The 11,305-nt window shown below is 44.4% G+C and overlaps 1 protein-coding gene across 1 annotated transcript; it reads left to right on the forward strand.

The window, feature by feature from the left end:
* The first annotated feature begins 1,424 nt into the window (after positions 1–1,424).
* Positions 1,425–9,565, forward strand: LOC142933374 (uncharacterized). Its single transcript, XM_076077466.1, has 12 exons — positions 1,425–1,450; positions 2,291–2,375; positions 3,646–3,717; positions 3,818–3,913; positions 5,002–5,222; positions 5,362–5,494; positions 5,720–5,881; positions 5,986–6,087; positions 6,225–6,302; positions 6,374–6,670; positions 8,229–8,411; positions 8,736–9,565. The coding sequence occupies exons 1-12, from the start codon at positions 1,425–1,427 to the stop codon at positions 8,823–8,825; spliced, it is 1,545 nt and encodes a 514-aa protein (XP_075933581.1). The 3' UTR covers positions 8,826–9,565.
* The last annotated feature ends 1,740 nt before the right edge of the window (positions 9,566–11,305 follow it).

An 11,305-nucleotide genomic window follows, 5' to 3' on the forward strand; every position in this document is an offset into this window, starting at 1 on the left:
TTGCTTCATTTTAGAAAAAAAGTTACAAATCGAACAGTTAATAAAATACAGTTTAGAGGACTTTACATTTGAATGTCACGCTCACATGTAGCTTCTTTATTAGCAAAGTACAACAGTATAACAATAGTATATTTCGGGCGACCGTGGCTCACTGGCTTAAGAGGGTTGTCTGGTCCCGACTGGGACGTGCCCCGGCTCCCCGGGCGCCTGTCATTGGCAGCCCACTTCTGTGTATGTGTATGTGTATATGTATATGAATATGAATATGAATATGACAATAAAAAGGGTTTGCAGGGTGCACTGCGCTGTTCTCCGGCTGCAGTTCCTCGCTCTGCCTGTAGATAGAGGTGTTTCCTCTAAAGGCGCCAGAGAGCATGAAGAGAGGAAGAACCTCACCAGTTATTACAGTTCACCCTGTAGCATGTGCTGAATATATAACATTAATAATAATTATTATAATAATTATAATAGTTTTTATAATCATAATAATTATACGTTACATTTTATTAAAACTTTAGCAGCATTACAAGCTTCTTTTTTATTCTTTATTTCTTTTATTTAACATGAAAATAAATAAAAATAAGCAACTTCTTTTATTTAATAAATAAATGAATAAAAATAAGCGACTTCTTTTCTTAAAAAACTTACTTATTTTATTTAATATATGAGTGCGTGAATAAAAAAGTGACTTCTTTAATTAAATAAATAAATTAGTTACTTTTGCAGCACGTCTAACGACATCATAACTATAGTGACGTCATGACTGGGTCTGTCCAATCAGAGGAGTCCTTTTGGTCCGTGACCTCAGAGCACGAGCTCGTCTCTTAACGTTTCTCCTCCTCCGCCAACCGTCGCCGGTAAGTTCTCTGATCTCATTATATTCAGATATTATAGATATTACAGACATTCAGCCGGTAATCTACCGGGACACGTTAAACAGAATCACACCGGGATAAAGCGCCGGTTTGATATTTTTATTGTCCCACTTTAAACGTTATGAACCGTCTTTACTTCACCAGCTAGCGGCTAGCTAACGCTAATGCTAACGCTAATGCTAGCCGCTAGCTCAACCAACCGTCACTCTGAACCACAGACTTGTTTGATCGTTTTGCTCGTTTCTAATTTGATAAAAGAAGAATGTTGTTCCTTCTCTTAATGCTGCTCACTTGTTGGATGATGACAAAGTGATTTCATCTGTTTCTGAATTAAGATCAGATGTTTATGAAGTGATGATTGGAGTCAAACGGCTAACTGATACTGACATGTTGAATTATGTTCACACACTGCAGAAGGTTAGGGTACAAATTGTACAAATGTTTAATTAATTAATTATTTAGTTATAAATACTGATAACGTGACACAGAGGTGATGAACTCTGTTTCTTCCAGAAGTTCAGAGTGTCGGCGTTCATATGAGCAGCAGAGATGAGCAGCAGAAGCCGCAGGTCCTGGTGAGAGCTTATCACACACCTGTCCTACCAACCACACACACCTGTCCTACCAACCACACACACCTGTCCTACCAACCACACACACCTGTCCTACCAATCACACACCTGTCCTACCAACCACACACGCCTGTCCTTCCTGCCACACGCCTGTCCTACCAATCACACACCTGTCTTACCAACCACACACCTGTCCTACCAACCACACACCTGTCCTACCAACCACACACACCTGTCCTACCAACCACACACACCTGTCCTACCAATCACACACCTGTCCTACCAACCACACACGCCTGTCCTTCCTGCCACACGCCTGTCCTACCAATCACACACCTGTCTTACCAACCACACACCTGTCCTACCAACCACACACGCCTGTCCTTCCTGCCACACGCCTGTCCTTCCTGCCACACGCCTGTCCTTCCTGCCACACGCCTGTCCTACCTGCCACACGCCTGTCCTTCCTGCCACACGCCTGTCCTTCCTGCCACACGCCTGTCCTACCAACCCCACGCCTGTCCTTGCTGCCCCACACCTGTCCTATCAACCACACGCCTGTACTACCAACCACACACGCCTGTCCTTGCTGCCCCACACCTGTCCTACCAACCACACACCTGTCCTACCAACCACACACGCCTGTCCTTGCTGCCCCACACCTGTCCTACCAACCACACACACCTGTCCTACCAACCACACGCCTGTCCTTCCTGCCACACGCCTGTCCTTCCTGCCACACGCCTGTCCTACCAATCCCACGCCTGTCCTTGCTGCCACACGCCTGTCCTTCCTGCCACACATCTTTCCTACAGTTGTTGCTGTAACTCTGTGTGTTGTCAGTACAAAGAGTCGCTCCACATGTTTGGGACGTAAAGGACGATCCTCCACGGTGAATCTACAGACACCTGGATGGACAAAAGACGAGGTGATGGTTCATCATGTTAGCATTCAGGGCTAAATCAGGCTAACTCTGTGGAGAGTGGTTCTAATGTTTTGGAATATATAATATATATACAGTTGTGTGAAAAAGTTAGGGTTAGGGTTAGGGTCCTATTTAAGTGATTTCTTGATTGAGAACAGGTGTGGCAGTAATCAGGCCTGGGTGTGGCTGGAGAAATTGAACTCAGTTTTCCAAAGATGTGATAAACCACAGTTAATTTATGTTTTAACAGGGGGGGGGCAATCACTTTCTCACACAGGGCCATGTAGGTTTGGATTTTTTTTTTCCCTTAATAATAAAAACCTTCATTTAAAAACTGCATTTTGTGTTTACTTGTGTTATCTTTGTCTAATATTTAAATTTGTTTGATGATCTGAAACATTTAAGTGTGACAAACATGCAAAAAAATAAGAAATCAGGAAGGGGGCAAACACTTTTTCACACAACTGTATATATATATAATATATATATTTATTAGTGCTGGGCAAGTTAACGCGTTATTATCGCGTTAACGCATTCATTAATTAACGCCGACAATTATTTTATCGCGCGTTAATGCATTTTTTAAATTTATTATAATTTTTTTATTTATTTTTTATTGAAAGACAAGAGACATACATATACATAACAACAAGAGGATGACAAGAACAGTGGGATAAAAGCCAGCAAACATCCTATAGTCAGTTGATGATGTCCCTTCAGGGTTGCCGTAGAGAAAAGGCGACTTCCGCTTCTGGTCGAGGGGGGGTAGAAATAAAGAGAGAAGCTGCACCAGCTGTTGCTCTCCCTGGAGACTACTGGACATCGCTGCGGTAAAGTCAGCAGACACTCAGATCTCCGTGGTCGACTAGTGAATGTTAGTGCACCTATATGCTGACATTCACGGTAAACACATTTAAACGGCACAGATCGGGAGCGAGCGAAGGACTTTGAAAGTTAGCGGAAAGATTAACATGAGACAACATCCGGTTTCTTCAGACGAACATCCGGTTTTCAGAATAAGATGCCAACAAAGTATGAATTATATTCACATTAAGTATAAAACATGCTACCTGCATCTCGTGAACCAAATGTTATTGCCCTTTTGTTCATATAGCAGTACTTTTAAAATAAAAGTGCGCAATACACTACTTTTGAATTCATTATTGAACTTTGCCATAACAATCGTTGCCCAGCACTAATATTTAATATATATTTACCCTCACCGGAAAGAAAAAATGAGTCTTATGGTGATGATGATGATCTTCCTCCTCAGGATGAGAAGTTGCACAAACTGATGAAGGAGTTTGGGTCAAACAACTGGTCCTCAGTTTCTCTGCATTTTAAAGTGAGTAGTTTTATTTTACCTCCGTAACTCTGGTCACAGGACAAGACAAGACAATGCTCAGTGTTCAGAAGGCGTCCTAACTGTCTCTGTTGTGTCTCAGGGTCAGAGGACAGAGGTGCAGTGTCAGCGGAGGTGGCAGCACATTAAAAATCCAGAGCTGGTTAAAGGTCCCTGGACTAAGGAGGAGGATGAGAGGGTGAACACTCACTCTTTAACCGGTCCACAGTACTATACTACTATACTAAAGTACTACTATACTTTACCTACTGTATCAAACTGCATCTTACGTAGTAGTCAGCAAGTCAAACTTTTTGACTCAGGACTAGTGAATGTGACTCAGGACTTGTTAGACGTCACTCTGGAATTGTGGGACATGAACCGGGAATTGTTGGACGTAACTCGAGACTTGTCAGACATGACTCAGGACTTGTTAGACGTGACTTGGGACATGTAGGATGCGACTCTGGACTTGTTAGATGTTACTCATGACTTAACATGACCCAGGAATTGTTTGACATGATTTGAGACTTGTTTGGTGCTACTCGGAGCTCATTTGACGTGACCCGGGACTCGTTTGAAATGATTCAGGACTTGTTAGATGCAATTCTGGACTTGTTACACAGTACTCAGTTGGATGCAACTCGCGACTTGTGAACATGACTCTTGACTTGTTGGACGTGACTTGAGACTTGTTGGACGCTGGTCAGGACTCATTTGGTGTGACTCGGGATTTGTTGGACGTGACTCCGATTTGTTGGACATGGCTGGGGACTTGTGAACAAGACTGTGGACTTGTAGGACTTGACTCAGACTTGTTAGACGAGAAGCTGGACTTAGACGTGACTCAGACTTGTTGGACATGGCTGGGGACTTGTGAACAAGACTCTGGACTTGTAGGACTTGACTCAGACTTGTTAGACGAGAAGCTGGACTTCTTAGACTTGAATCAGGACTTGTTGGACATGACTCAGGAGTTGTGAACAAGACTCCGGACTTGTAGGACTTGACTCAGATTTATTTGACATGGCTGGGGACTTGTGAACAAGACGCTGGACTTGAAGGACTTGACTCAGATTTATTTGACATGGCTGGGGACTTGTGAACAAGACGCTGGACTTGTAGGACTTGGCTCAGACTTGTTAGACGAGAAGCTGGACTTCTTAGACTTGACTCAGATTTGTTGGACACGGCTGGGGACTTGTGAACAAGACTGTAATTGTTGGATGTGATTGACCAGAACTCCTCTATAAACTAATAATCCTTGTGATGTCACTTCCTGTCCAGGTCCTCAAGCTGGTTCAGACGTTCGGCATGAAGCGCTGGTCGCTCATCGCCAAACAGCTGCTGACTCGTAACGGGAAGCAATGCCGCGAGCGCTGGCACAACCACCTGAACCCGACGGTGAAGAAGAGCGGCTGGACTCTGGAGGAAGACCTCACCATCTGTCAGGTGCACCAGCTGCTGGGGAACCGCTGGGCCGACATCTCCAAGATGCTGCCGGGCAGGTTAGTAGATGTTTAACATCATTATTATCTTTAATATGATGATCCAGACCATATCAGACCAGAACCAGAGATGTACCCAACATCTCAGATCGAATATTGAGATTTAAAGTGTAACTAAAAGTAACATTAATCTTCACAGGACAGACAACTCCATCAAAAACCACTGGAACTCCACCCTGAAGAGGAAGGTGGAGAAGGAGGCATACCTGCAGGTCCTGCACATCCACAACTCTCCCAGACCAGCACCCGGGATCTTAGACCCCCCTAGCACAGCCAACATCCCCCCCAAGGTCAATGTACACACATGATGTTCATGATAATGATGATGGTGGTGGCGGTGGTGATGATGATGGTGGTGATGATGTTCATGATGATGATGATGATGGTGGTGATGATGTTCATGATGATGGTGGTGATGATGGTGGTGATGCTGTTCATGATGATGATGATGTTCATGATGATGATGGTGGTGGTGTTGGTGGTCTCTCCTCCAGCAGGGGGACAATCTGTCCAGTGTGAAGGACGAGTCCAGCTGCTCCTCCAGCGATCAGACCAACCCTGCTCACCTGTGCTACGTCTGCGTCCCCGCCTCCTCCTCAGGTTACGGCTCCTCACTGAGCATGTGCGAGCTGACGGCGTCTGTGGAGCTGATGGAGGCGGTACGTCTCAGCTGAGGCTCTAATTCACCTCAGATATGTTTCTGACTGGAGAGAACCTGTGTGTGTTGACTCTACATGTACATACTCCTGATCTCACCTTGCAGAACACCTGGAGCTGTGGCCCAAAGGAAGTGACCTCGTCTCTCTCCACCTGTCTGGACAGAGAGGAGGCCGACCCATCAGTCATGGACCTGAGCAGGAGTTATGTAAGACAACGTTTCAAAGTCTTCTGTTAGCTAACACCATAAATCCACCGGCAGATTCATTTCCTCATTCATCACATGTTCACATAGCTTCACTGTCTTCAATGAGCTGGAAACAGTGACTGTGTTGTTGTCTGCAGGTTGCAGGCCTGAAGGAGCAGCTGGTGACCCGTGAGGACGGAGCCTCCTTCATCAGCAGCACCTTCTCCCCCTCTGAGGTGAGGACACCTGGAGACACTGCTGCCGTTTGTCCTGCTGAAATGTCCGTCTGACGTCTGTGTGTGTTCAGCTCTTCAGCCTGTGTGGTGTGGAGGATCTGAAGTTACAGCGCCCGGCTCTCAGCTCCACCCCCGTCTGCTCCCTGAAACACTCCACCCAGAGGGACCACCGCTGTCTGCACTGCAGCCGGTACGTCAGGCTCCTTATGATTATGTTTATTCATCATATTACACTGTACTCAGTGAGCTCATCTATCTTTACTGTGTTCAGGACTTCCTCAGAGACCAGGGACAGTGTGCGAGTGCTGTGGACGCCAGCCCCTCAAACACCGACCCCACTGAAGATCAGCAACAAGAGCCGGGACGAGGTGAGAGGAGCCGGGTGGTAAAACAAGCTCGCCTCCTATAGAGCTGTGGGTTGAGTCTCCTTTGTGGTTCAGGGGTCAGTTTGTTGGAGCGGCAGGATGAATGTGACGTGGGAGGAGCCAAGTGTGAATCCTGAGAGTCCTCAGTCCAGCAGCAGCTCTGAGGTCTGACACACACACACACACACACACACACACACACACACACACACACATCTACAACCTACACACCATGTGTGTGTGTTGGGATCTAACAGGAGCGTGTTTGAGTTATCAGCAAATATGAAAACTAAATGATTGACATCAATAGAATCATTAGTCAGTAAGATTATTAACAATTATTAATATTAACGGGGCTCCACCCTGAGAACATGGACCATTAACCAACTAAAGTAAGTCTCTAAGTCTCTATGAGCCTACTATCTAAAGTCAAGATCCTCACCGCAGCAGTAAAATACAGAAACTGTTTCTCTATCACACAGAAACCTGACTGGAGAACTCAGATTGGGCCGTGGTTCTGGTCTTTGAACTGATGAAGTAACAGAACCAACTTCACTCACAGTGATGATCTAACAGTATAAAATACAACAGTCATTTATAAACAGCGCTAACGGAACTCAGCGGTCTGTAAACAAACACAATAACACGTTATAACAATACAGTCAACTTAAACTAAACAAACACACTATGACCTACCTCTGCCCAGACACAAGCCTCTTACTGTGAGACCACTTCTTATTGGTCGATGTGGTTCTTCCAGTCTCTTGATTAAACTCGGGATCCGGAGCTTCAAGCTGCGCGGTGATAAACTCTCTGACGTTAAAATGTGACGTTAACGGGGAGAGAACGAGTCATAGAAGTTATCCGTTCTCTTCTTCAGGATCCAAAAACAAACAGACGGTCTATTGTTCGTCCAGTCAAGTTAAGACTATTTCTAGGTTTTCTTGAAAGCAACAACATTGTTTGTGCCTCCTTCCATCACCTCGAGTCGGACGGGACGGCACAGAGCTGGAGGTAACGCAGAGTTCTATAGATTCTGAATCCCTGTGGAGCCTGTGGCCCTCGTCCAATGAGACCTCAGAGTTGAGTTTGGATGTAAAGTCACACGTAGGTGAGACTTTACACTTCTGACCATGACTCGATGTTCTTGTTGAGGACTTGGTCCAGATCCTCCGTGTTCTTGTCTGAGTCTCCTTCCACATCTTGATGTCTCTGGTTATTTGTCCTTTGAGGTGGTCCTACCTTTGAGCTTCAGGTTGATTCCATGTTGGTGGTTCTTTAAGGAGGTGAAACCCTCCACCATTCTTCTTCTCTCATGTTCTCACATGTCGACACGCCTCAGTGCACTGAGCTCCTGCCACGTGATTGGCTGATTGGATATTTGAGTTAACGAGTTGAACGGGTGTTCCTGATCAAAGACCTGAGCTCCCTCATAACATCTCACCTGTTCAACGTGGTCTGACATATTTACCTTCTACATTCAAACACACAGTGAACACCTGAGTCAGGGATCTGTGAGGGGTCCGGACTCATCCACACATGTTGGACTTCTGTCCTCCAGGTCCAGGGAGAGAGTCTGCTGAGCTCCATCCTGCAGGTCCAGAGAGAGTCCAGCTCTGTCCCGGGCTGTGAGGACTTTGGCTGCTTCCCGTTGGATGGACAGAAGGAGGTGTTGTGGTGTCAGCAGCCGGTTGGTTACCTGCACTCACCAGAATGTCCCGCATACAGAATGAACCCCTTTGAGGTGAGGACTGACCCTCTAACACCCTGAGACCTGAACCACAAGGATTTGATGTGCTTTGAGTCATTAATAACATTTTATTTAAATTAAAATATGACCTCTCACAGTCTCTATTGTGACTCCCACATGTAAATACTCACTAAAGTAGATTCATCCACCTCTGAAAATAGTCCCCGACAGTCTCTCTACAGAGAATAACTGAGGAAACTAAAGATCTACGTCTTCAGTAGGAACCAATGAGACGCAGACAGGAAGTGAGACGGTGTTAAGAGACGGACCGACGTGTTGAACGGATGATGTGAACCTGATTGTTGTTGTTGTTGACAGCTGAACGGTGAGTTACAGCTGCTGATGTTTGGGAAGACAGACGATCAGCTGAGTCTGACGGAGCAGGCCCGTCTCTACGTGGAGCCATGACATCGTCACCTTCACCTTCATCAGCTGAGACTCTTTTTATGATCGTCTCATTATAAAGGAAGTACCGAGTCCACCGGTGAATCATGAGTCAGCACTTCTCTCCTGACGTTCACTGCACAGAGCCGCCATCTTTTATTGATTTATTAAGCAGTCGACACTCATTCATTTTATTTGTGTACTTTAATCAGTATTTTATACAAAAACATGACATATTTATTGTAGTTCTACTGAAGATATCAGAAGTTTTTAGTATATTTTTATATTTTTAAATTAACTGTCTTTTTAAACTTCTGTGTACATGTATTTATGTATGCTTGTATTTATTTGTTGAATCTGTCTGCTAGATGATGGATGACACTTTATATTTATTAAAACTAAATGTTGAACTTTACATCACAACTAAACGTCTGAATTGTTTTATTTTAAACAAATATAATAAAGTTCAGTGAACTTATGGAACTGAATGTTGATTGTAATTATTTTATTTGAATGAAATGTTTTCCACAGTTATTGATTGAATCCTTTGTTCTGTTTCACACAAAGCAAACGATGTTTAATAAACTTATGATCAATAAAAACCTTTGAATGAACTCATGTGTTTTTATTTTGTGGTCTGAAGATATTAAAAACACAAAACATTGTTAAAAACAAACATTGTCTCTTATTTCCTGAGAGCTGTGATTTGTGGATCAGTTTTTCATCCTAGTCCGGCTGGAAGGCGGTGTTGATGGAGCCGGTCTCCAGAGGAGTGGGGGGGAGGCGGGGGCAGCTCTTCCTCCTGGACTTGGACAGGACGCGGTGCAGGAGGCTGGGGGAACCGTGAGGAGGAGGAGCCACAGAGGACCCGTGAGGAGGAGGAGCCACCGGGGAGCCGTGAGGAGGAGGAGCCACAGAGGACCAATCAAGTCCAAGAGGCCGACGGACCCTGTTCTTCCTCAGCAGCCTCGGAGTACTGAGACCACTACGGGTAACAAATGATACATTTATTTAGTATATTTATTTATTATATTTATTTATTATATGTATTAATTATATTATATTAATTATATGTATTAATTATATTATATTAATTATATTTATTAATTATATTTTTATTTATTAAGTATCTCGGGGTCTTGTTCACGAGTGAGGGTAAGATGGAGCGGGAGATCAGCAGGCGGATCGGTGCGGCTGCAGCAGTAAAGCAGGCGCTGCACCGGACTGTCTTGGTGAAGAGGGAGCTGAGCCGGAAGGCAAAGCTCTCAATTTACCACTCGGTCTACGTTCCTACCCTCACCTATGGTCACGAACTCTGGGTCGTGACCGAAAGGACAAGGTCGCGGCTACAAGCGCCCGAAATGAGCTTCCTCCGTAGGGTGGCCGGGCTCAGCCTTAGAGATAGGGTAAGGAGCTCGGTCATCAAGAGGGAGCTTGGAGTCGAGCCGCTACTCCTTCGCGTCGAAAGGAGTCAGCTGAGGTGGTTCGGGCATCTAATTAGGATGCCTCCTGGACGCCTCCCACTGGAGGTTTTCCAGGCACGTCCAACTGGGAAGAGACCCCGGGGAAGACCCAGAACACGCTGGAGGGATTACATCTCCCAGCTAGCCTGGGAACGCCTCGGGATCCCCCAGAATGAGCTGGAACATGTTGCCGGTGAGAGGGAAGTCTGGGTCAGCCACCTTGACTTGCTGCCACCGCGACCCCCGGATAAGCGGAGGAAAATGGATGGATGGATTATTTATTTTATTTTATTTATTTTATTTATTTTATTTATTTTATTTATTTTATTTATTTTATTTATTTTATTTATTTTATTTTATTTATTTTATTTATTTTATTTATTTTATTTATTTTATTTATTTTATTTATTTATTTTATTTATTTTATTTATTTTATTTATTTTATTTATTTTATTTATTTTATTATTTCATTTATTTTATTTATTTTATTTATTTTATTTATTTTATTTATTTTATTTATTTATTTTATAAATTGTATTTATTTTATTTATTTTATAAATTGTATTTATTATATTTATTAATTATATTTATTATTTATATCATGAGACGTCACGTGTTGTTGCCGTAGTTACCTCGTACAGCCACAGGGGGCATCTTCTGTCGTCATGGCAACCGGTACCGACCCCCTCCTCACCAGCATGGGGGGGGCTCCGGATGAATCTCCGCCCTGCAGGACAGAGACAGTGTCACATGACAGCTGACCAATCAGCAGCTAGACCAGAGTCAGGACCACCAGAGACCTGATACCTGATTCCCCGGGGTCTCTTCACTTATCCAGTCAAGCTCACCATTGCTGTTGTGTATCGCCCACCAGGCCCTCTTGGTGAGTTCTTGGAAGATCTCGACACATTAGTCTCACACTTCCATGATGATGGCTCCGCACTCATCCTGCTCGGAGACTTTAACATCCAGACTGATAAATTAGAACCGCTTCTTTCCTTCCTCTCCTCTTTTGACCTTTACCCCGCCTCTTCTCCTCCT

Source organism: Anarhichas minor, unplaced genomic scaffold (assembly GCF_050575085.1).
Source record: "Anarhichas minor isolate MPS153535 unplaced genomic scaffold, ASM5057508v1 ptg000059l, whole genome shotgun sequence".
NCBI classification, from domain to species: Eukaryota; Metazoa; Chordata; class Actinopteri; order Perciformes; family Anarhichadidae; genus Anarhichas; species Anarhichas minor.